This window comes from Cyprinodon variegatus, unplaced genomic scaffold (genome assembly GCF_000732505.1).
Source record: "Cyprinodon variegatus isolate N-32 unplaced genomic scaffold, C_variegatus-1.0 Scaffold1488, whole genome shotgun sequence".
In the NCBI taxonomy this organism is placed as follows: Eukaryota; Metazoa; Chordata; class Actinopteri; order Cyprinodontiformes; family Cyprinodontidae; genus Cyprinodon; species Cyprinodon variegatus.
Genome location: NW_015151941.1, coordinates 40230 through 66813, shown reverse-complemented (window position 1 = coordinate 66813; position 26584 = coordinate 40230). Strand labels below are relative to the sequence as shown.

The 26584-nt window shown below is 39.6% G+C and overlaps 1 protein-coding gene across 1 annotated transcript in view; it reads left to right on the top strand.

The window, feature by feature from the left end:
- Positions 1-26022, top strand: part of emc2 (ER membrane protein complex subunit 2) — a 38961-nt gene extending 12939 nt beyond the window's left edge. The window contains exons 5-11 of the mRNA XM_015403384.1: positions 244-301; positions 4596-4681; positions 4874-4933; positions 10794-10875; positions 11611-11721; positions 16897-17001; positions 25517-26022. Of these exons, the coding sequence (XP_015258870.1) occupies positions 244-301; positions 4596-4681; positions 4874-4933; positions 10794-10875; positions 11611-11721; positions 16897-17001; positions 25517-25603 (589 nt within the window). The 3' untranslated portion in view covers positions 25604-26022. The remainder of the gene's footprint in view (positions 1-243; positions 302-4595; positions 4682-4873; positions 4934-10793; positions 10876-11610; positions 11722-16896; positions 17002-25516) is intronic.
- The last annotated feature ends 562 nt before the right edge of the window (positions 26023-26584 follow it).

Genomic DNA, 26584 nt, shown 5'->3' with positions numbered 1-26584 from the left:
CATTTAGATGTTTAATGCTAAATTAATCTTAAAATGGTTTGATCTGTTCCGATTGTGTTCATATTGTGAGCTGTGGGACAAACAAAACAAACACCATGGTTTCTCTGAAGCTTTGCTTTAATCAGCATCCTGCCCTGCTGTGTATACAGAGTTGATTACCTTTAAATTCAGCTGATTTCCCACCATGTGGGATAGCGATTGGCTACAGAGCTCATTTCTATCTGTTTCTGTTTGTCTACAAAGGTACGACGATGCCAACAAACATTATGATGCTATTCTCCAAGAGGACCCCACCAACACGGTAGGACTGAGAGGAAGTATGTCTGCTTAGCTTCAGTAACGTGGCCTTTCTTTTCTAAAGGGCTTTAAATCTGTCTGTGTTAGCAGTAGGAGTTCACTAAGTCTTTGGCCTCTCTGCTCTCAATCATGGTTCTGATCAGCGTATCACACTCACACGACTGAAGACTGATTAGGGCACCAGGCTGGGTCACTGGGAGGTGATTCATGAACCTGGTCAATGTTGGATATGTTTGGAAGTAAAATGCTAATATAGGCCCGGTCTTTGAAGGCGGTGATTTATCTAATCTTTTAGTCCCAAGTTCCTGATCCGCCTTCTCATTTGTTTCCTATTGGCGTCACATTAGACGTCTGGTTTGGGGGAAGCTGCTAACAGAATTTATGCAGAGAGCTCCTGAACTTTTTATCCTCTGCTTTCAGTTTGCAGTTCATTACTGGAAAGACTTGCATGTTTGGATTAGGGCTGAAAAAATTAATCAGATTAAACGATTTATTAGAATATTCAACTAATTTAGTAACCAATTAATCCTTAACTGGAGTATAGAGACTCTAAAAAATGCCTTTAGCCGACAGAGCGACCCAATCAGAGCAGTAATTATACTGATTGTAAAAAAAAAAAAAAAAAAAAAAGATAACATAATAACGTAAAAAAAAAACTGTTTTCGTCTGTCACTATGCTCTATCCAAAGCTCCACAAGTGGAAATGTTTTAGTTTCAACTGGTTTGATTCTGTGAAAAATCTTTCTTAAGGAACCTTTTGACATTGTATTATTAATCGATTAATCAAACAGTTGACAGATTAATTGATTACCAACATTAGCTGCAACCCTAGTTTAGATATCGGTCTTCATGCCCACATGGCTTTCCCTAAAGACGGTGTACATGCTGGTGATGCTCCCTATTAGTCTTTGGGGCTTAGGGAGGGATTTATTTTAAAGGTTTTAAAAAAGTAGTGTTGATTGTTTCCCCTTTCTGCCATATCCCTCCCAGTTTACAGATTTCTGAGACAATACGGATACATTAGCATATAAGTCTGGTGTACAATGACAAAAAAAATACTATACTTACAAAATGATAAAAATAGAATAGACAGTTTACTTTGCTATCGATGTATCTTTAAAATGCTGTCTTACTCTTCTGTTTTACTAAAAAGACTGATTTCACTTATTTTTTTCTGACTGGTTCAGGTTTTCTGTTTCCCTTTATATTACGAAATATACGAAATTTATACTATGAAAAATCCTGTGACCTGTAGTCCTGAAACGGATTCACTTTACATAATTTTTACTGTCTCAACTGTATTGGTTTCCAACAATTCCAATTTGGCTGTAACATTAAAATCTGATAAATTACCTCATCATTCAGCTTCATAACACATCTGCAATAGAAATAAACAAACATTACCTTTTTTAATATGTGGCCTAAAACTGTACATGTTGACGAATATAGGGTTTGATTACACACGTGTATTTAAAGTAAATCACATTTTTCAGATATGTGATTACACACGAGAGCGGTACAAAGGGCTGCTCTGATAGTGAGCTGAGAAGGTTTGCCTGGAGTAAGCCTTGATTTCAAAACACATTTACCCACTAGAGCCACAGGACTTCAGGCCCACAGATCTTCCTTCATAAATTCTCTCTCATAGTTCCTCCATTTTTATTTAGTCATAGATGTAACTGTTTGCTTGTGTTTTCATAATTCTAGTTTTTATCCATTTCCTTATATTTTTTCATTTAAATTTAAGTTCTGAACTTTCATGTAATGGACAGTCTTGGAGATGCTGTATTTTTTTAATTATCTGTTCAAATTAGGTGACTAAAAAATGTCAGCGCATTTCATCAGATCAAAGTCGGGATATTCGATAAAGTTTTGTTTTTATTGATCTGGAGTTAAATTAACAGCTAATTTTCTACATATTAGTTCATCAACAAAAAGTTCTGTTGGTGTCGTATCAGCAATTGTTACAGTTTAGCTTAGAAAGATTACTACCCTTGGTAAATTTCACTATCATAATGGCAATAAAAGCTTTTCATCTACTGTTATAAAGGTTGTGATGAGTGATAACGAGGACGTGAAAACAAATTGGTTAAAAATCTAAAATAAATTGAATAAATGAGGAAAATGTTGAGAAATGGCCTTAAGGTAAAGTTTGCATTTAAAGGATGTAAGAAAATGTCTGGTTAAATATTCATCCCTGATAATGTCTAGTTGTTTTACATGGTTCCATCCTATAACTCTGCTTGATTATTCTTTTAGAGTGCACTAAATTGGAGTTTTTAATTCAAACGGAGGGTTTTGATCTTTACTTTTTCACCCCTGACCGTTTTTCATGTTCTTTATTTATGCCATTATAAAGAACAAACCCATACTAATGTTTTTTATTCTGTCTTTTTTTTTTTTTTTTTGGGACCACAAAAAAACTTTCTGCAGTAAACGTGGTATAATGCAGCTCTGCATCCATCCAGTGATTTGACAGTGGGAGAAGTCATTTTAGTGACTCCCATGGCACCGCACCTAAATACTGCAGGGACTCCCTCGGAAAGGGAACGGTCCATTTCCTGAACGTTGCACGCTTTAAGCCTGCCACCCTTTTAGGCTTAAGCTATCAGTAACATCTGCAATGAATGGAACAAAACGCACAAATATGCACACTGGGCCTGGGATGTTAACTTTCAACCTTTTTTTCCCACCGTAGTTTTTCCCCAGCATTGATATTGATGGTGTTTGGTGTGAAGAAGGAATGAGGTAATTCGGGCCACCTGTCTTGGGATGGGGACGGTCTCCTCCTTTGTAGTGTTCGCCACATAGCACAAGGTTTTGCCGGAGATGGGTCTGAAAAAATGGCGGAAAACTGGCAGCTACTAGGAAGGCTTGCAAGACATCCCAGCATGTGAAGCAGAGATTGGAAAGAGAGCTGTCGTAATTACAGACTGTGGAATAGATGTGGTGCACATTAACCAAAATTGTTGAATCAACAAAAATTGCTTAGGATTTTTTTTTTTTCTGCCAAGCAGCTTTTCCAAAAAAATTTCAGTGTCTGAGAGCTTCCACAGCTCACAACTCTCCAATGCCCACATCAGTGCGCCGGCCAAATTTTTGTCTCTTTGTTTTACCTTTTTTGAAAGAGGATTTTGACCACAGCATTTGCCCACAAGAAAATGGCAGATTAGTATTTTAACAATGAGTGAAACCACAGCTGATACTAATGTTACATTTCACTACATTCATGGCATTTCTTCAATCACGACTAACGTCACATGACTGCTGAGGTTTATCCACACATGACTGGAATGAGATTCATGGCATGACAAACATGTCACTTTGAAACTTGAAATCAAATCCTTGGCTCATAGTTTGGAAGGCCGTTTTTGTTTGATGAAGATGTTCTTCTTCCCTTGTGTCCTGTTCTTTCTTTTGGAGGCTAAAATATTGCCTGTCAGATGAGGTTGCAGTCTCTCAGCAGGTCTCTATCCCATATTGATGGATAAGTGGATTTTGTTTGATGGCAGTGTCAGACGAGGCCCAAATTTACAACCCCCTAGACATGACTCATACACGCTCCCCCCAATGGTTTCAGTTATTACTAAGGGAGAGGAAGCCCCACTCAATCAAGTGCCAGTCCATAAATAAAATAGGGTTGTGGCAGGGCAAGGCAGGGCTAATGGAGCAGCAACCTCCTGTTAAGCTTTTTTAGTATCGAAAGAAGCAGACGAGGGAGAAGCTGGATAGGGAAGAGGCAACTACTTGGAAAAGTCAGAGCAGTAGGAGTAATTCTTCCTAATGCAGATTGATGAGACTGTAATCCACCTTAAGGTCAGTTCAGCTTCAAAACGAAGTGGAAAGCATTTTCAGCTGATGCGAGTCGGGCCTGTGCAGCTGGAGAAGCGTGCTGCGCCGGCAGGAAGACGGGCGTTGGGGTTTGGGGGAGTGTGCCATTTTCCCCACTTGGTAAGAGGATGAGTCACCACTATATCTCAGCCACTGAGCTCATTTCAGCTACCAAACAATGACTGATACTGTGTACCCATCTCCTGCTGGACATTGGCACTAAACCTTTTCCAATTAGGGCTTCCATAGATGAATATTCACCCTGCTCTCACATTAATTGTGTTAAAAAAATATATCTCTTTAAATTCTCTGTTTTTGACTGCTGCTAAGAAGCCTCGTCTTCCAGGAAATCTAATCTCAAAGTTTAGGTTTAAGAGATGCCTTTACTTGCACTACGAGATGTAACTCTGAAGCTCACAGCAACACTTAAACAGATACGTTAATCCTGTTTACTCTCTCCTCTATAGGCAGTGAGGAAGCGCAAGATTTCTATACTGAGAGCCCAGGGGAAGAGCACTGAAGCCATAAGGGAACTCAATGAGTATCTGGAGCAGTGAGTGTTCAGCCATCCTTCCTCTTCATCTCCATTAGCTTTTATTAAGAAAGGAATCTGCTATCAATAAAGACGGCAAATCCCCACTTTGATTATTGCAGTTTGGTTGGTATTAGCATAATTACATTTGGTAAGTAGAATAAGTTCACTATGTTAGAAAAGAGGTAATGTAATTGTGTTTTCTGTTTGCAGGTTCGTTGGTGATCAAGAAGCGTGGCACGAGTTATCAGAGCTCTACATTAATGAACATGAGTAAGTATATATTTTTGGGGCTTAAAAGAATTTATGCTTTTAGGTATTAATGTTTAATAATCTTGTAAAATACAACTGTTAACAAGCTTTAAAAATAACATGTAGTTTAGCATAAGAAAAAGTTATTAATAAAGCCATATTCGATTTGATTAATTAAAGCTGATCATACACTGTACGATTTTTCTTTTTTTTTTTTCTTTTCCGACTTTTCAGTCGTGCGAGAATTTTTCAATCAGGCTGACTTTCAGCCTGATGGTCCGTCGTGTGGTGTACAGACGAAAACACAGAAGCATGGCGGGGGGTATGGTTGAAATGGAGTTCTTTCTGTGAAATTGACAGACTGTAGTAGCCACGTTTGCTCAGCCATGTCTTTGTCCAAATACGCTGTCGCCTTTTCTTTTTAGGGCTTTCAGCACCAAATTGCACAAATGGCAGCGTGTTTCACTCTAGTGAGCTTCATATTCCTCTTTACTTGTTTGGCCTCTGGACAGACGAGTCCAAGTAGCTCCATCTCGCTGCGAAGCTGAGGCAGACATGGTTTTTAGACGTACAGTGTGAGCAGGTAGATCGCATCAGAGCGTTGAGCCGCATTGGGTGAGGACATAAATCGTGAGCTGTGAACTCGCATTGTACGACCAATCCCTGCAGTTTCATCCTACAGTGTGAGCTGTAGCTGCGTGCAACAATTATAAAAACCTTACAGTGCGTGCCCGGCTTAAAGAGGCTTTACAGAGTTTTCTAATGATACTACCACCTGTGGTCAAAACACAAAACTGCAGCATTCTTCTACTCTTTTTTTTGTAGCTTGCACTCATACTTAACAATTTTATTTTTTTTTTTATTTTTTTTTTACTTTTTTTCACTTTACACGGAGTAGCCATGTGTGTCTGAGTTGAGCTGGATCCCAGTCGCTTCACAGTATCCATAAAATCCATAAAATTAGGGGGAGTGGCGGCCTAGTGGTTAGGGCATAGAGCTTGGAATACTCAGGTTGTGAGTACGAAACTCACTCCCGCAGACTGCCACTTTGGGTCCCTGAACAAAGACCTTTAACCCCACCCTGCTCCCCAGGCCCCGCAAAATGGCAGCCAACTGCTGCCCAAGATGATGGGTTAAATGCAGGGAGTGGATTTCGTTGCTTTGCACTTGTGAAAGCTTGTTGGCTTGTTGGCTAGGTCAGATCTATTTAACATGAACACGCTTGACGTCACAGACAGAATTTACACCCAGAAGTAAATTTAAGAAAATAGTCTACAGGCTTATAGATGTATCGGCGTGACGTACTGATGTGTCCGTCTGTTCATCAAACAATGTTTTAGTCATAAAGAGTCAAATAGAACGGTTATATTACATTTTTTTTTTTTTGTAAAAACTTACAGAATGTCTCTAAGCTTCTAAGATTAAAAAAGGTTCAGGTCTACCTCATTCAAGCATTCATTCAGGTGAGCAGATGTGACTTCATGGCCCAGTTTTACTAAAGAAGTTGCACATTTAGTTACTTTACACCCTCCAACTGCAGTGTATTTTAATGGGCTTGTCTGTCATAAAAACTAACGTGAACATCATAATGCGGTGGGGATGCTTTCCTTTAGGACAGACTAGGCGGTTGGTTTGAGTTGATAAAATAGCAGATGGATGGAAGTAGAGGTAATAGCTAAAATAAAATCTGTTAGAGGCTCTAGAATACTTTATAGTTTGAATGAGGTTTACTTCCCAGTAGAATACCAATAGCCCCTATAGCCAAAGCTAACAAAAATAACATTTATGTTATAATGCCTCGATTATTCCAGGACACCATTGCAATTTCTGAAGGAATACTTAAATGGATCGTCACAGGCACCTTTTATCTGATCTTGTTGGGTTTAGGTATTTAGAATAGAAAAGGTGAGGCTTTCAGACTAACGGTGAAAATTTGGCACAGAAGTCCTTTAATAGACTTGCAGCTCTTAAAGAATGACACCACACCTATCTGCTTTTATTGTGAAAACCAGGCGGAATTCTTTTCTTTCTCCTTGACAAGTTTCTTTTATTCGTCACATAGCATTTATTGGAGTTTTGTAGTTATGCGACAAAAAGTGTAAAAGCTGAAGCAGTTAGAATATTTTTCTAAGGCACTGTGGGAGTCTACGTCTGTGTGAAGCCGTTATATGGTTCTTTCAACAAAATGAACATGTCACCTAAACATTAGATGTGATTAGATCTCTTGAGCGCTTTTGGATGACCACAATAGAGGAGACTAAGATGCATAACTCAGCCAAAGGTCTGAATAGAGTCTTGTCCCTGTTTGTCACATAAGAGTAGTCTGATAGGATTTCAGTCTTAAGCCTCTTCACACTCCCTGACCTCCTACTGATGAATATATGCAAGTGGTTGAGATGAATTTCCGGATCAACAAAAGCATAGCTACAAAAACATGAAATTATTGGTGTCAGTTTTGTTGTATCTGAGAGCCTTTTAAGGTTCAGAGGTCAGCGAAGCAGCGGCTGCAGCTGTTAATATGTCCTTTTTAAAGCCCGTTTGTGTAGACTCTTGTCTCTGCGGTTGCTCTGGTACGAAGGTAGCGGCAAGAGGAATGTGTTGCACAGTCGGACGGCTACTTATTGGATATTTGCTGCTTTTGTCTGGGAGGCTTCATGGCTGTAGTAGCCAGAGGAAATCCAAGGGTGAGACTATTATCTCCCGGCTAATCCCAACACTTCTAATATCACACCATTCACTCCCACAGCCCCTTATCTACAGGCGTGTCAATTTCTTTTCATTCTTTTCTTTATTTTGGGTTACAAACTCCCTGTTTCCCCTCCTCCTCCTCTTCCGGGCAGCCGGGCGTTATCACCAGGGTTTTCCAGAGGGGTAAAGCTGGAGAACTCTTGCTGTGAGATTCCCAGGAGAAGGTGTTGCTCCTCCTCCCTTCTCCCAGCCAGAGAAAACACAGGTTATTTTTCAATCGTGCTTGAGAAATAAACTATCATACCCTCTGTGTGCAACACCCTGGGAGCTAATAATAACCAAAGCGATGTGTGTCTGCTTTGTTGCTGTAAGAGAAGCACCAACTCTTGGTATCTAAATAATAATTTCCAAGCTGTTAAACAATCATTATTCCAGCGATGTTGTGACTGGGGATTCGGTTATCGGCAGTAATTGCTCCAAAGCTCTCCATCATTCTGGTGCTGGTTTGAATTCGACCTAAAATATTTAACTGGTAACCCAAAATTGAATTTTAAATAGTAACAATTTTTACTCAGACATACTTTTCCGAGTCTAAATCAATTTCTGTCTTCTCTGCAGCCGGAGTGTGGTGTTAGAGAGGAAAGCAACTGCTGGTGGTTTTGCTAACCTCCAAAGCAAACAATAAAATTTCTGTAGTCTTGCATAGCGGCTACAACCCTGCTTAAGAAGCCTGGTTAGGAGTTAGTTTAGGGACCTCATTTAGGGAGCAGTTTGGTAATGTTAGAGTTTAGATGGCTTAGAGGAGGAGTACAGGGGGTTAGGGTTCTGGATGTGGTACAAGACTCTGCTTGATGGCTGACGGGGTGAGCTGTGATGCAAGCCACGGCCTCTACACAAGCACATCTGAAAGTCTTTATGGAAAGGAAGTGGTAATTGTAAGCAGCCCCTCAACCCTTCAAGCCCTCTGATCTCCCCTTCCACTCAACTCCTTCCCAATGTTTATTTCTCTCTGTGTCCCAACGTTCCCCTCCTGGCTGCACTGCTAATCTTTCAACTGGTTACAATGGAAGATGTTAAGTAGGCTGATAAGTTCTCCATGTTCTCGCATTGAACATTTGAGTCACGGTTCTCTTCACTTCCCAGCTTTTGCCTTGTTCTTCGAAAATGCTGGAAGGTATTTGATAGAAGATATGTTTGTGAAATGTTCTTTGAAGTTCTCTTAGGCAGCTTATGAAAAAAGGAAGTTGGTGGGGGGAGAATATTGTTGAATGTGTTGAAATTGGACTTAATTTCTTTTTAAATGCATGCATAGAAAAGCTGTGTTGTCTTTTTCTTTTTGGTGCTACATTGTAATTTCTGCTTTCTTGTATTTTGTTTGCTGCACTGGAGTATATGCCTTTAGTTCATCGTGTAATGCTATCCTTAGGGATGCATTTTCGGCTTTATTGACTGTTTACAATTCATGGTTTTGTACAAGCATTGACCTGCTGACAACTATCAAATGGAATCAGGAACCTCTCCAATAATAACTTCAAGCCAACCTGTTAGCAGTCAACTATTTCTCACCGGACCAGAAGAGGGTTCATGTGGGAGACGTTGTGTTCGATTTCAGAGGCTGCATCCTCCAAGGACCCGGTCTATCTGGACTGGGTCCTTTGAGGTCTTTGAAAATAAGGAGGCTGGAAGAGGTCCAACCTTCCTCTTCTTTCACCACCCATACACTCTCTTTAGGCAAAGAATGGATGCTGAACTTCTCACTACTGTTCCAGGTGCTAATAACATTCGAGCAGCTTCATCAGCAGTACCGTCATCACAAATATTAGGGATGCACGATATTGGGATTTTGGCCGATATCCGATATGCCGATATTTTAAAACTCATGTAGCCGATAACCGATATCGATACTGATGTTAAAGCTGGACAAAAATTAGTAGTCATTGAAAATAGCAGTTTTGTTTTCCATTTCTGACACTTTGAAAAATAATATACTCAAATATATTTTCATATGCTGATATCAAATTGATTTTTAAAAACGCGGTATCGATCTATTTTACTTTCAAAATCTCGTGAAATTTCATCGTTTGTTACAAACTCTCGTGATATTTTGCAAATTCTTGTGAGATTTTGTTAGTAAAATAGATCGATACCGCGTCAATATATCAACATATTAAAATATGGCAAAATTTCATGAATTTTCGGGGGATTTAGTAGCATAACGGTGACATATAGCAATATTTCATTAGTAAAAGAGATTGATATGGTGTTTTTAAATGGCAATGTATCAGCATATGAAGATATTGTGATATTTTAATGTATAAGTCTGTAAAAAAAGAAGTTTTTGAGGAAGAGAAGTAGTATTTTTTTTTTTTTAGACTTTAGAATCTCAGAAGCTGATCAAATATCGGTGGGGAAATGTCCGATATTCAGTTTTAAGTCCGATACCGATAGGGGGCCGATTATATCGTGCATCCCTACCAAATATCATAATTATGGTCCCCACAATGCAGAGATATTGTAATCTGTGCTCTGATATTTGTACAGGGACAAACTTTCAATAAACTAAAGATTATACACGACATATTCGACTCAATAACCATTAAAAATACTATTGTCATTAATTTCAGGTGAAACTATTCACATACTTGTCGCAGTAAGCTTGACGCAGACATTTTATGCTCAGTTTTGAGCGTGGTCTTCGCTATATACGCTGTGGGTCTAGATGCGGCCATGACGGTGAGGAAGTAGGGGCAAGTTTGTCCGACAACGGACCGCAATTGCAGTCTTAAAAACAAAACAAGCCCACCTTCTGTCTGTGGCACTGTCTGCGGTCACCTACAATTTGGGAGAGGTGCAGCAGAGTGTCTGCGGAGGGGGCAGGGACGTCTTTCAGTTCGCTGCGACACCTACGCAGACAACCTAGTTTCGAAGTATAAATCAGCCTTTATGCGTCAACTCTTTAGGTCACAAAGTCTGCGGTGTGCTTTTAAAAGAGGTTTAAACACTAAACGGGCATATACATTAAAAAGGATCCAGAGTCAATGTCATCAAGGAAGAGTAGAGCAGCCCGGTAGATGGATGGAAAAGGTTTAAATCTCTAAACTTGCTGGTGAATTTTAAGATGCTGAGTGAACTAAGGGATGACTCATCCTGAGCTGTATCCATTAACTTACCGCCTGCTTTGTCATTCCCACAGCTATGGAAAAGCTGCGTTTTGTCTGGAGGAGCTGATGATGACCAATCCTCACAATCACTTGTACTGCGAGCAGTACGCTGAGGTGAGTTCATTGTTAAACAGACACATTGCTTTTGTTTGTAAGGTTCTGTTTAAGCTTACATAAGAATAAAAAGAAATTGTAGTTGGAAATTAGAAATAGGAAAGTGGAGGGGAGGGTCTTTTAAAAAATTCACGAAAATTCTCCAATATACCTTTAAATTAGACATTTTTTTTCCTCCATTTTCTTTTATGTTACTCTTGCCAGATATGCTTTAAACCTACTTTTTGTGCGTTTTGCTCAGGAATTTTATTGGTGAAAATTGTCTACTTTCCTGTGAGGTTATTTTTCTAAACACAGAAACATCTAGAGCAAAAAGCCAGAACTAGTCTATACTTAAAAACTAGTATAATTGGGGGAGGATGTCTGTGTCCCCCCAAGGCATCTTTAAATCTACCTTGGTCATGGCTTCTCTCAGACTTGTAGTAAGCTTCAATCAAATTAATCTGGATATCTACTAATTAAAAACACTAAAATAGTTACTGCAACTGAGATATCCACTGCTTATAACTTTCTCAAACTAACTTAAATTCAAAGTCTTTAACTGACCCTTTCACAGAAAGTTAAATCTGAATGCTGCCTTGGTTAAAGGGTGGGACCAATGAATGTCACAGGGAATATACAGTAGAATTATAAAATAAGATATTTACTCAAGGTATCCATGTACTGGTTGTTAGGATGTCATGCTGTCATTGCTTGAGTTCCTCTTTTGGCAATGCAATGTGTTGTCTCTCACAGGTGAAGTATACACAAGGGGGGATGGAAAACCTGGAGCTTGCCAGAAAGTATTTTGCCCAGGCACTGAGGTTAAACAACCGGAACATGAGGGCCTTGTTTGGTCTCTATATGGTGAGTACTGCCTTACTTTAAAGAATAAAGCAACATGAGAAAAGAAAAAAAAAGGGGGGGAAAAGGAACTGCAGAACCATTTTTGTAACCCTGCGGTTTGTCAAGGTTAGGGTTGGCCACAGTGAGAGTTAAGTAAGACCTTCTGTGTGTTTTTGTGGGGGGAAACAAAAGGGGCTCTCAGACAGGTCAGCTCACTGCTGACTCAGAGAACGAACCCCGGCATTGGAAAAGTCTCCTACTTTGCAGGGCTTTATTTGACCAATGCAATGTTCTATTTACATAAAAGTACTGACAGTGTAAAACAGAAATATCAGCAACAACAGTCCAACCCCAGCAGGTATTTTGTCAGAGGCAAATTGTCCAGTCAGGTGCTGATTTGATTGCTGCCATCCCTCTGCAGGTTTGTTTAAACAGGACATTGTCAGCTATTGCCAGGGAAATGCATGTAAGGGAGACATGACATAAAAACACAAACAAAGCAGTGCTGGGAATGTAAGGTGCTGAGGGAAGTGTGTGTCTCACACAAAGCTCTAGTGGTTTTTCACCTCTCTGCTCTGGGATTTCTCATGAAGTCCAGTCACCACATAGAGGCTCATACCTTGTGAAGCCTCACAGAGGTGGTAGCAGTAAGTCTATGAGGAGAAGGACAGATAAGCAAGCGAGTCAGTGTAATGATGCACAGTAATGCAGCAGTCATTGCTTTATACAGGACTTATGGGCCTTATTGGATAATTTGTTAGAAATGTAAAGTATTTCTACAAACATTTGTCATGAAACAGGTCGTCCTCCAGTGCTCTGTGTGGTACCATCATTGGATGCCACCTGTCCAATCAGTCTCATCCTGAAATTTTCTTGCTCCTAAATATTGAGTTAGGGGAGTGGCGGCCAATTGGTTAGGGAATAGAGCTTGGAATCCTGAGGTTCTGAGTTTGAGTCCCACAGACTGCCACTCTGGGTCTCTGAGCAAGACCCTTAACTCTACCCTGCTTCCCGGGTGCCTCACAATGGCAGCCAACCACTCCCCAAGGGGATGGTTTAAATGCAGAGGTAAATTTCTCCAATGTGAGATCAATAAAATTCATTTTTTATTATTTCAGTCAACCTATTGTGAAAATATAGCAAAGTGGAGCTATGGATTAAAACCAAATCAGCCACCATGGCTATCTGAAAAGAGTAGGATCATTTGATGAAAAGGAGCATAGTATTTGGAAACCTATTTCTGCTTAGTCAAGAGCTAGAGGCTTCAAAGATTTCAGATGAGCTCCAGCACAGTGGGTAGAGACCATACAGGAAAGTTTTTCTCTAAGGGGAGCTGCTATATCCAAGCCTGACATCATAGTCTATTACAAAGCATCTAAAGCACTCTGCCACTGGACTCTGAGGCCGCCATCTTGTCTACAGTGAAAGATCGTTCCTCTTTTTTTAGCTATCAAATGGACGAGTTTGGGTTTGGCCTTTGCCAGGAGAAAAGCACTTACCTAACTGTATGTGCATCCATCGATCAGTTGTCCATAACCGTACAGCATTGGGACTGGGCTGGTGCTGATTTTCAGCAGTAGGTGCGGCAGTAGGTGGGATACACCCAAGAGGGATCATCTGCCTATCACAGCAACACGGATACTCGTATCCACGCAAGATTTCAAGTAACCCATTAACCTCACGGTCATGTTTGCTGACTGGGAGGAAGCTGCAGTTCCAAGAGAAAACCCACAATTACACTGGAAGCGGATGAGCAGAGCGCTGGTAGGTTTACACACCCAGGATGTTGTTTGGTATAAGCATCACCCCAAACAACTGCAACCCTGCTGCTCAACTGCACTGTCAAGTAGGAAGTTCAGCAGTTTGGCTATTTATTTCTTTTTTTTAAGGAGTTAGGTGGTAGTTGCAGTGATGAAACTTAGACATTTTGGACGGTTCCATACCAGTCCCCACAGCAGAATCCATAAAGACATGGTTTATAGAGCTTGGTGCGTATTTATTAAACTTCTTAGAATTAGTCCCAAGATCACTCTTAAGAGTCGACTTATGAGCAAAAATAATCAGTTATAAGTTCAACTTAAAAGTTGCTTATCAAGTGTCTCACTTAGCAAAGTGAAAGGCAACATCTTTAGTGTAATACTCACAGCGGGTTACGATGGTACCTGGTGCCGTAAATGGAATTTTAGCTTATGTCACTTCTAGTCCATTGAATTGACCAAAGCTGGAACTGTTTATTGATGGCTGTGATGGCCCAGTGTTATCTCCAGTATAACACAGCCTAAATTTTGCAATAAAGTCTGGTAAACCAATGGAAACCATCCAAAGAAAAAAAAAGTCTCTCGATGTCACCAAAAAAAGTTATTCTCTTATGAGAATTCTTTTTGCCAAAAGATTACAAAAAAATTTTTTTTTTTTTTTGCCATTAACACAGCGGGTTAACAGACGCGTCTATTAATTTTTAATTATTAGACTCCTTTATGAGCGTTGATTGGAGAAGTTCTATCAGTCACATACAGGACTATTTAAAAATCTCAAAATGGGCTTAGAGGAGTTTATGGAAAACATGCTGCAAGTTGATGAATTAGCACCAGCTAGCATTCAGTTATTCATGTTTTTTTCCATGAATTTCTAACACGGCCATGATTACGGGATAATTTTGTGGCTTTGTTTAAGTGACGCATGGTCACTGGTTATTTTTATCCTAAATGACGTTATCAGATGTTATTTTGTTAGAAACTAATGGAAATACTGTCCATGTTCAATTTCGTGTTGGAGCATTATAATGGCTTTTAATAATTCCAGCATGAAGATCTGCTGCATGTGGTTACTTGTGAGATTATGTACCTTAAGTCCACATTATAAATTCTACCTGCTGCATCAAAACAATACCGTCTGATAATGGTGAAGATTTTCAGTCATCCAGGTCATAGTCATTCCAAAAAACGAAATTTAAAAAACAATCCACTGGACTTTGTTTCCGAGTTGGAATATGTTTCGCCTCCCATCCAGGAAGCTTTTTCAATTCCAAATGTAAGGAATAGCGTTGAGTTCAGGGTTTTAAACAGTAGCCCGACAAAACCTTGTTTTTGTTTTGAAAACATGCAAAATTTTAACGGACAAAGGGTTCACCCCTTTGGAATGGGGTAGTTTGGCTTCTTTCGTTAGCCAATTATGGGGCATTGCAGACTCTATAAAACCTTGAATTCAACGCTGTTCCTGATATTTTGAATTAAAAAAAGCTTCCTGGATGGGAATCAAAACGTCTCCAAACTTGGTCCAAATCCACCTAGTCCAGTGGATTTTTTTTTACATTTTCTTTTCTTGGATCCCTTCTGATCAGCTGTGTGTTGTCAAAGCCGAAGCGTCTTTTGCTCGCTGAACGTTGGTGGACGTCTCTCTCCCCTCCATGCAATCCTCTTTTGGCACCTCTAACCCACCTAAGACACATCAGAGGTCTCTTAAATGCTGAATAAGTTGGAGGGATTTTTAGACTTGAGAAAGTTGATCAATTCTCACATTTGAAAGCAGGAGTAAATTCCGTAAATTGTATTGGTACTCCAATATGCTTAATAAATACAGAGCTTGGCCCCAGCCTCCAAACGGACCTTAATTGGTACTAATGTAGAGACTGCTAGCTACACTTTGTCATCCAACATCCGTGTTAGACCTCACATATACACTTTAGGAAAACTCGCCTTTTTCCTCATCCTCGTTGAAAGCCTTTTCTACCGAATCTTTTGTAGCAAATAGTGAGCAGATTTAATCGAAAACCATTTAGATTAAGAGCCTCAAATTGACATGTGTAAAGACGGTCTTCACTCAGTGACAGCTTCCAGAATTAAGTGTTATAAACAGGGCTGCAAAATGGGGGAAAGAGATTAAATGGTTAATATTGCAGTGAAGTGTTTACCTTTCTTTGGTTCTTAACAAACACAGACCCCATAGTATAATTAATCTATTCGGCTACCAGGAAAAAAATCTTTATTTCAGCATCAAGAAGGTTTTGATAGAAAATGAGTTGCTGGCTGACGTCTTATTTATCGGAAGTGAAACAACTTGGATGTAGATAAAGAGATTGGGTAATATTGCCTTATTGTGATGATTATGCATTTATAATAAGTCGTTGCTGCCCTGGTTATTGGAACAGATTGTTAGTACTTAAATAAGTTGTCTTAATTAATTAAAACCTAAAATGGATTTTAAGAGTCAAACCCACCTCATCGTAGCTGCTCAAGGGTAAAGTCGGTGCATTCTGACATCAGTCGATTTCTTTGTGCATCACTTATTAAATATTCATATCTGAAGTGGGACTTTTTAGCTTTATCTGGGATCTGGTTTAAGATTTTTGTTTTGCAAGCTGCAACATTTGACAGGTGCAGGCAGTTCAGTGAAAGGACAGAAAACTTTCTCCATCCCAAACCCTGTGAGTCAGTGTGACAGTGGACTTGGTAGCACTGACCACAGTTGGGCTGTGGTTCACTTACTGACAACACATGCACGGGGATTCCCCTCCATAATGGTGTCCGCTGTTATTCAGGGATAGCCTTTCAGGGTTGACATCATCCAAACTGAGGTTTGACTGGAGTTGAAACATAGAAACAACAAAAATTCATGCTTAAAAAACAAAAAACAAAACAAAAGTATTTTTTTTTTTAAAGAGGACCAGGTTGATTGGTATGTAGATAAAATTTCAGCACTATAAGAGAGAGCTTTGAAGTGCAGGCTGGGTAAGTCTGCTGGGGTTTGCTGTGTGGAGATGATGGCAGGAACATGGGAAAGACATGGGATTTGTGGTTCAGAGGGGAACTGTCGGGGCAGGAACAGACTGTGATTCACAAGGCACTCCTCTCACTGCATTTTTTTCTTTTTTTTTTTTTTCAAGCATACAAGGTCCTTTCATCACTGAGAATCAATGGTGTTGGAGAAATTAGGCCCTGTTAAGTGACAATTTACGTATGAAGCATTAAAGTGCTCACTTTTTCCTCCCTGTAAATGATTTCCCCTGTGTCATCAGGCCAAGGTCTGTTTTTTCTCTTTATTCTGCCACAATGACTAGTAGAGTGGTGCATGGTAAGCGTGGTTGCACATTCATCTCAATTACGTTTTTATTGCCGCTTCACCAAGTTTTGATACAGGAACACTTCTTCCCCTGTTCTCTCCTTCACTTCTTCTTCATGTTGTCTGTTTTTCTTTCAGTCTGCCAGTCACATTGCTGCCAGTCCTAAAGTCAGCGCCAAGGTGAAGAAGGACAATATTAAATATGCCGCTTGGGCCGCTGCTCAGATTAATAGAGCCTATAAGGTTAGTATCTTACCTGGACATTACCTTTCTTACTTTTTTGTTTTCGGTTGACATATCTGCTACAGGAGAAAACTGCTTTCCACATGACTCTTCAGTCTCCACACAACAAGAACCCGTTTTATTTCAAGTGTCTGGATGTTGTGGATGCACACAAAATCTAAACTGCTTGCCTGAAAACGTAGTTTGCTTTCATGGCTCTCACTATTATACCAGCCTTTGTAGATTTCACTCTGGACCAGAGCATGTCAGCGGAGTGGTGCGTGGAGCAGAGCGGTTTTCAGTTCAAAGGCCGGAGCGAGGATTTTGCTCCGCTCCAGTTCACTCCGACGCGCTCACACGTCAATATAAAATTTGTAAAATAACATTTATTTGATTTAAGCATGATTAAAATGTGGGATAAGATATCATAAAAACACACGTTGACTAAACTTAACAATACTCAGTGGGTTTACATAAAGTGATCTTTGTGGTAAGAGCCTGTTTATGAAAAAGGATGGCATACATGCGTTATATGCTATTATATCATTTGCATTGGGATGCAAAATTACCTTTTTTTTTTTTTTTTTTTTTTTTTTTATATAGTCCAGTAAAATAAATTAATAATAAAATAGGAAATGATGCAGGGCAACATGAATGGAGTGAGGTGTTACTTTCACAGCTGGGAAACGGTGCAATCAGCCAGTTAAATAAGACGATACACATGTATCGGTCAGATAATTAAATCTAACGCCATGCATCCCACGCCCCTGGCATAATTAGATGAAGGAAAAATGTCTTCTCCTAAAAATATAAGTGAGTGTGGAGCGATTTCACCAGAGCGGCAGGAAAATTAAGGTGAGCGCAGAGAGGAATTTCAGCGGAGCGTCCTGGCGCAACTTTAAGCGACGGAGCGAATGACCGAACATCCTCCTGAGCGGGAATTGCGCAGCGCTCCTCTCCGTTCACATGCTCAGGTCTGGACATTTACCGTTTTTAAATCAAGTTAAAGTTAATGTAATGTAGTTAATGCAATTAAATTCAGAGACGAGCTTCTAACATAGCCTTAATCTGAACTCAACAAAAAATTATAAAAAACCTTGTATACAGTCTATCTGATTGTTTTTTTTTTTGGCTATCTAATGATCCTGACTATGATCTGGTCAGATATTGTGATTAAACCAGATCCTAGACCTCTGGACAAGCTTTTCGCCTTTAGTAGTGATGCACCAGCTGTGGTTAAGATGACTGAACGCAGCTCAAACGCAGATTTGTCACACTGATAAACTCAGAATATGGTACACAGATGATCATAACAGGAAAGTTTATTAGTTCATAGATTAAGATCAAAAACATGGTTGTATTGAGTTAGTAGTGATTTACTGAAAGTGAGCTTTGCTGTTTCACAGATGAGGTCAAAAAGTGAATCAGAACTGGTCATTAAAGACTTGAAATATTACAGATATTATAAGTGTTTGCTACTACATGATTTTTCAATGATTAACATACCCTAAGCATTTCCTGTATAACTTGCAAAACTGTTCTAAAAGGATATAATTATGTTAAGCAAATCTGAGTTCTCCAGTTATGATAAAAAGCTTTTACACCACTTGAAATGACTCTGACAGAAAACAGGAGCTTCCTGTATTTTTATGTTTCTGCTCTGTCTTCATTCGCTCAGAGCTGCAGATCATGGCCGAAAAACCAGCTGATTATTCCCACATCATTTAAAGCTAGAGAATGATTTTCCATGAAGGTTTTTATCTGGGTTTTTAAAGCATTATCGAAACAAAGAGGCTGATTTTAGGATACCACTAAAACTTTGCTACATAAAAAGAGCAGCAGCAGGATGTGAGGGTATTATAGAGTGGAGCTTTTTATGTTGAGTCAATTGATGTTAAAAACCAACGATAAAGTAATCAACTTTTAGAAGCAGTGTTTTATTTTATTATCCTATTTTATTTCTGACCATATAAATGGATCTCGATGGCTTATACTAAAGTACTGAGCGGAGACTTCAGATTGACTAACTGATCAGGAACAAAAAGAAAAGCCTTGTTGTGGAAAAATTTGAGGAAAGAATCCAAATCTCCTTGAAAAAGGACCCGATCTGAGAGTGTTGAGAGGAGCTGGTCAGTAGCATAACCAGTAGGGTAGCATATGTTTCCCTGCTTAAATATTTTCTTTTCTGTCTTGTGTGTTTGGGGGGGGCGGGGGCTTTACCCACAGATATGGAGCACATCTGGGATCAGTGATGCTGGCTGTTTGGAACTAAACAGCCCTGTATGTGTCCAACTGTGTTTATTATTAACAAAAATGATCCTAAGCACTATAAACATTTAGATAAAAACATTAACAGAGTAAAGCAATACGTTTTAAAACAACTCATTAAGGGGCTCAGTGACTGAGGGAAATGCATTTCATCTAGCAGATTATAAAGTTTAACATCACAGCAACAGTGTTATATTTTAGAGTAATAGATAAACCAATACATCAGCCGGCCCATATTTTTGGCTGATTACAGTACATTGTTGCATGAAGCAGCCATGCCTTGAGATCAGGCAAAGTGTAGCATTGCAGCCCCCCTTAATTTGCTTTTGTGTCATTAATTTGTCATGTTTTCTTTTATTTCTTTGTTAATTTTTTTTATGCTATTTTTTTTTGTGTATCACTTAATGTTATTTTTATGTTTATTTTGACCATATAAATGAAAGAAAGAGAGCATTGCTTTAAGAATCAGCTGAAAATAGTGCATATTAAGGATCAGTTAGAATGATGGCACAATAATCTGTATCGGCATCGATGTCCAAAATCTAAATACATCCCACACTTTTCAGAACTTTACATCAAATATAAATATAAAAAAAATGGGGAAAAAAACAGTTTGAGAATCATGCATTATTTTCCTTCATCTATTTTTTCAATACATTTCCAATAAATGTTGGTCGTTCTAGACCAAATTTACCAGTGGAGCCAGTGTTTTTTCATTGGCCCAACAAACAAAAGAATCAGAGCAAAAACCAGGCAATGATTCGTTGTTTAATAACCAAAAATCCATTTGCACCTCTGGAAACCTCAAATAAAACATCATGATCAAAGCCATGAACCTTAGTTCCCCCTTAGTAAGACTTAAGCTAAAAGGGCAACGGCTTAATTTTTCCACCATTGTGGAAATAAAACTAAAAAATGTTTTAAAACTTGTCCAATGGACCATATGATTTACGGTTTCTGTGCCAGCACATACATTTTTATTTAGTCTTATGGCTTCACTACAGGGGCCAGGACCAGTTATGCAGGGGCCCTCGCCCCTGTCGGCCCCTCTCTAGAACCGCCCATGCCAATCAAATACTTTGAAGTTCTAGTAAGGCCAAAATGGGGATAAACGTTTAAGTGGCATGATATATATGTAATATATTATTTTTTATTGTTTGTTTGTGTTAACCACTGCGCCACCGAAACACATCCAGTAGATATATTTTCTGGGAGATCTCGTATTTTCCTCCACTAGTTAAACATTTGATTTTCACAGGTGGAGATTCTCAGTCATCCAGGTTATGGTCATTCCAAAAAAAAGAAAATTACCAACAATCGAAACTTTATCAAAAAACTTGAATTTTAAAAACAATTGAAGCAATTAAAACAATTGAAACATCTTCAAACTTGGAAACAAAGTCCAGTGGATTGTTTTTAATTTTCTTATTTTTGGAACATTTCATTTTTTGCATCTGTTATATGTAATCATGTCTTGCAGCGAGCATGTAGGTTAACCTGTCCCCCCACATGTGGAGCACTTTAAATAATAATAATGTTTCTGTTCTTCCTCCATTTTAATGCATGTGGAGCTTTTCTCAGGTAGCAGAGATGTAGGCCTCCGTCACACAGCTGTGGGCCCACAGGGGCTGATTGATTGCCTCTTAAAAGTGTTGTTCGTGTCAGTCATCCAGTTTTATTACCCTTCAGTACCTGGTGATTGTCATACCTCAGTGGGTGGGTGGGGGGTCAGGTAGCTGCAGATGTCGGCGGGAGGTCACGCTGATTGAGGCAGATTCGAAAAGAAATGTAATTAGATCGGTGGGGCTGGCTGACATGTAAGAGACATGGGGATGCTGGGTTATAGGTGTGTGTTGGGTAGGGGGGAGGGAGGGTCAAAGACACACTACATAGGTTGGCCTCCTGCCCCAACTCTCCAAACAAATTCCCTGATTAGCTCCTCTGTCACGAAGCACTGGCTCACGACTCTATTATCAGATGCTCTAAATAGATCTGAAGTTGTCTGGTCGGCTCCTTCTGTTGAGGAGGAGGGCAGGAGTTAATGTGGTGGTCTCACCTCAGGCTGAGGAGATAATTGACTATGAGGCCTGGACTAATGGTGCATTAGGCAGCAAAGCAATTAAAAACACTGATCATTGCAGCTCCACCATCTCTCTTACACACGCACACACTCACATGCACACGCAATAAATCTAGAAGAATGAGTCACTTTGGAAATTACATAGCCAATTTTATACCTTCGCCAGCTGCCCTGTCTAAGTCCGTTTGGCAAAAAGGAAAGGAAAAAGTTTTAGCATGGAAATAACAGTATGGGCTAGGTTTAGGTTACAGCTACTTCCTGTTTGTGGACTCTTCAGCAGTGCCAAAGGTGGGATGAATAAACGTGTCAACTCAATAAAAGAAGCGCTTTTTAGTGAAAAAAGGAACAAGCATGGTTTTCCTACACTGCAGCTATTCAAATAAGGTGTATTGTTTTGGATTTATTGGAGAGTGGGTTGAGTGAAGTTGGAGCACTTTGAGTTCATGGGTTTGTTATTTACTGGGCATTTTCTGATTCTTTGGTTCATGTTTTTAGTTCAGGGCTATTTTAACACAAATATTTGGGAGGAAAGTGTTCCCAGCCAGCTTACCTGCAGTGTGCAGCTTGTGAATTTCACCATCTTCACAGGATCACTCTTGACTTTGAAGCCGTAAGAATGACATGATGCAGCAGGTAACAGGTCTATGAATAAGAGAATTAAAGGGTTTAACCCAGAGTTCAAATTGAGCATTTTTACCCAGACTGTTAGAATGCGAAATATATTTTGGAGAATGATCATGGTGACTGAGCACAGCCGAACCCAAACCTGGTCCCTTAAGATTAACCCAAATAAACTATAAATCCACAGCTGCAGTATACAAACAGGTGGTTTCTGTGCTGTAAAATATAATTCATGTTTTGGTAATTGATGGAACTGATGGAGGAAAACATCTAAGTGTGAAAAGGTTTATATTTCTGAAAACTGTTTGGTGTTACATTTGGAGAAACGAATTAGAGCTTAAATGCCAAGCAGAATGCAGCAGCTTAATTCTTTGTCACGCATTATTGACATTAAAGCACGTTATTGTCCTTTTTCACATGACCAACTCAAGAATAACCACTTAAAACTGCTTTAGCAAAGGTTTGGTGATTCTAATGTTCTAAAGCATGCAGATGCTCCATGATCCACAGAGGGTAACCACTAAAAACTAAAGCATCGGTGATAATAAGCAAAGAATGAGTCATGAACCCACAGTAAATGGGTAAGGCCATCAGAGACCCTAGTGAGTCACAACAATGTTTCCCAAATCTACATCTGTGTGATTATCTGGAAGATAAAACTCCTCCATGCAGAGAAAAAGTTGACCTTAGCCTGTTTGATGTTGATTGGATTGTAATTGTGTTTTGGATCTCTTTGTTGTTTGTTAAAAGATAAATTAAAACGACTCGCCTACTTCAACAAAACCAAAAGTATTTCATTTAGATTTTACAGCAATCTCTTGCATGTGTCACAAATAATGACCTGAAATGGGTTATGATGCACAAGGTGTCGCAGAAATACATCAAATGGAGCCTGTAATATTAACAAGCAAAAATAAAACTCACTTAGTCAAAACATGGAACCCCAAACCCAAAGTCCATGCTTTACTTACAAGTTGTCATGGAGACTTAAGGAACGCTATGTATCTGTGTTGTATGTATATCTTTTTTTTTTTCCATGGGTCTAAGGGAGCAAGACTGAGGTTTAAACTTGGTAAATATAGAAAAGAATACATGCTACACAATAAATGAAATGAAAACTGGATGCAGTAAACTGCTGAAAGTCTGCACATCAACACAGGTTGATGCATTTTTAATAGCAGTAGATTTTAATGTTTTCTTGAACAGCTTAGAGGAAAAAACTGCAGAAAGATTGTCAGACTGTGTTCAGCTTTTAAAGCAGTTTGCTTTTATCCCTTTAGTTTGGTCTCCTTAGCTAAAGCCGAGATTGAAGCAGCCAGAATTGGCTCCTCTATGTCCGAGGCCATAGTCTGGACTGGAAAAAGGTGAATTGTCCCCTTCAGGTCTCCACTTGAGAGCTTTTGTCTCAAGTGGAGGAGTTGAAGTTCTTGGTGTCCTTTTCAGGAGCAAGATAAGAATAGAGTGAGAGATGGATGGACTGATGGTGAAATGCGGACAATGCGCCGGGCTGTTTTTGTGAAGAGAGAGCTGAGCGAAAAGACAAACCTTGTTAATTTGTAGATCTGCGTGCCTACCCTCAAATATGGTCATGAACTCTGGATCATGGCAGAAAAATAGAGGCCCTGGATGCAAGCGGCTGAATTGAGCTTTCTGCACAGAGTGGCTGGGCTCTCCTATACCCCCAGATTCCACATCCTCTGTCAGCCCTCCGCTCTGCCCCGCCCCGCTCACGTACATCATGCAGAGCACTTGTCTGTCATGTTAATCAATGAGAACTGTTCCACATCCACCGCTACTTCTCCATACGTCACAGTTCACAGTTCTCCATCCTTCACCGTCAAAATAGAGCTAATTTTTGCTCCTTTCCAGCCAGCTCAATATCCGCAATTTCAATCACACCAAACAGGAAGAAGAACATCGATTTTATCCGGTTTGTCAAATTAAAACATAGTAACGTTGGATTGATAACTACAAAATAGAGCAGAATTTTATATATTCCCAAAAACTAAGACCCTTTCATTAAATGATTGGATGCAAACTATTGGTACTTCAAAATACCAGGAAGCAGATTTCCGATGTCCATCAAAATATTTATTTTATACCGAGAGGCTTAAAAGTTTAATCAAATCCAGTCACAACAACTTCCAAGATCACATTTCACTTCAAAACAAACTTCTTATTCTTATTATTTGGGAAGAAACTGCACATATGCTGAATGCTGATGGGGATTTTTTTAATATGTCATAATTAAGCGTTCATTACCACATGTTTTGTTCCTATGAATTTAATATTAATATAGCGCATACTCTCCTCAAGCCCAAATAAGTCAGAGCGGAGCAGGAGGGGAGGAAAAGCGGAGGCTGTTGGCTTTGCTTCGAGCAGCGGGGCGCTTGCGGTGGATGTGGGATTTTGGGGTTAGAGAGAGGGTGAGGAGCTCAGTCATCGGGGAGAGGCTTGCAGTAGAGCTGCTTCTCCACATCTAGAGAGTCAGCCGAGGTCAGATACCCCCCTGGACACCTCAGGAGGTGTTCCAGGGCCATGCCACCAGGAGGACGCCCAATGGACGACCCAGGACACATCTCTCAGGTTGGCCTTGGTCCCTCAGCATACCTGGAGGAGGTGTGTGAGCAGAAGTAAGTCTGGAAGTCTGCTGCCCCCACAACCCGCTGAGGATAAGGGGAGGAAAGATACGATTGCTATGGTTTCCAATAAGCATCCAAAGCCCTCTATATTCTTACTGACTGGGAGAACAGCTGTGTTTTAGAACGTTTCAGACTTGAAGATCTTTTTGGACATATTTATTCAGCGGTGATTCTGATGCCCTGTTTGTCGTGTATGTCAGATAGAGCTGCTGACTGCAGCTGTGGGACCTTCCCCACAGGCAACAGTCAGGAGGAAAAGCTGTTCCACTAAAGGCATTGATATATTGATCACAGCAGCTCTAACTCCATCCTCGCTTTAATAGGAAGGACTCGAATAAAGAGGCATTTTTTCTGTCTGCTTGGAGGTTTGATCAGACAATCGTTCCATTTCTGGCCCTATGCCTGCAGTTCAGGAAGTCGTCTTTCTCTGGACGTGTTGCCTCTCCTGCTGCAGAGCTAAATTGGGTAGAAAGATTGTGTGCCTTTGTTTGTACGCTCGAGTTATCTTGTACACGTTTGTGGTCATGATCTGCGGCTCTTCTTGTGAAGCAGTCTGGACGGGCTCAGACATGAGAGTGAGGGTTTTGTGTTCTCCTCTACCGGGGGCCGTGGAAGATGACTAATATTGGAGTCCTGACTTCAAGCTTTCCTCAAATAAAAATGGCACTTATACAACATTTGAACATAATTTATTTTAATCGGAGGCGATTGCCCTTCCTGTTTGCCAACTTGAATCACTCTAGTTGCTGATTGTTTCAGCTTTGAGCTGTCTGGTTATCAAACCGGAAATCGGATGTTTTCACTCAGTCAGTGAATGAGTCTGTCAGTGTATCTCTAGTATATCTCAATGTGAATTCTTTAAACAAAATAAAGAGATAATTAATTAGTTTTTTTTGCCTCCTCTCCTTTCTCTACTGTCATGCAGCTGGCTGGTCGTGGGAACAAGGACAACAAATGCTCCATAAAGGCCGTGGAGGAGATGCTGGAGTCCATGCAGATCACCATGTCATAGATATCTGGTTTCACACGTTTCCTTTTTCCTCTGTAAAGTCGGAGCAACTCGGCAGCTCAATAATAACGGCGATTTGACCAGATGTTCATCCTTAAGTGTTTTCTTTTCTCCCTTTCTTAGATTTTTTTTTTTTATGTGATTATTTAATTTTGAACAGACAATAGCTCTAAATAAATTAGAAACTAAAGTAAACCATGCTGTAGATGTTTAGCTGTTAAACAGTCCCAGGTTGGGTTGAGCTGCCCCCTCCTCATCCCAGCTTCTGAGAGGTTTGGACTGTTCTCCATTAGCGCTACATCAACTTTAATATTGAGGCAGTTTTGGCTGAACAATAGATTGTATTTATGACATCGTGATGATCCTGTGTTCAGTTTTTGTTTTCAGAAGTATCTGTAAATTAAACTAATAAAAATGTTTTTCAAAATAGAACAACATAGCTTCATTTTTAAATGCAATATCCTCGGTTATTGTTTTTTGATTGTCTTTTTTTTATATATATATATACTGAAATGTAATAATAGACGAAATGGAAATAAAAAAAGCTCTCCTGGTGACCAGTAGGCAGACAGATCCGTCAAAGGTTAAAAGCTAAATCTAATTTTCTAAGCTAATTTCAATGATGCTTTTTGATTTGCTGCACAGCATCTAGTTTTTGTCAGAAATCCCTGACCTTGTATTTGAGTGTTCAATCTTAATACAAACTCATTTAAAAAAAGGGGAAAAAAAACTTGCTTTCACATCTTTTTGTTTTTGTTTTTAACCATTTGGATCAGGTTTTAAACTCTGTTCTCAAACTGGCCCTGATTTGTGGTGCGTTTTAACAAAAAACAGTTAAAACAACTTTTTACGTGAAAACGTGCACCTAGTAGAAATATCAAAGGTGAGCAATTAAATTACCATTCAGCAGATTGGATAAGCCAGTTGATATTCTAGATTCTCAGTTGAAGCTGTTTTTGATGCTATTAAAAACAGAACTCTGAA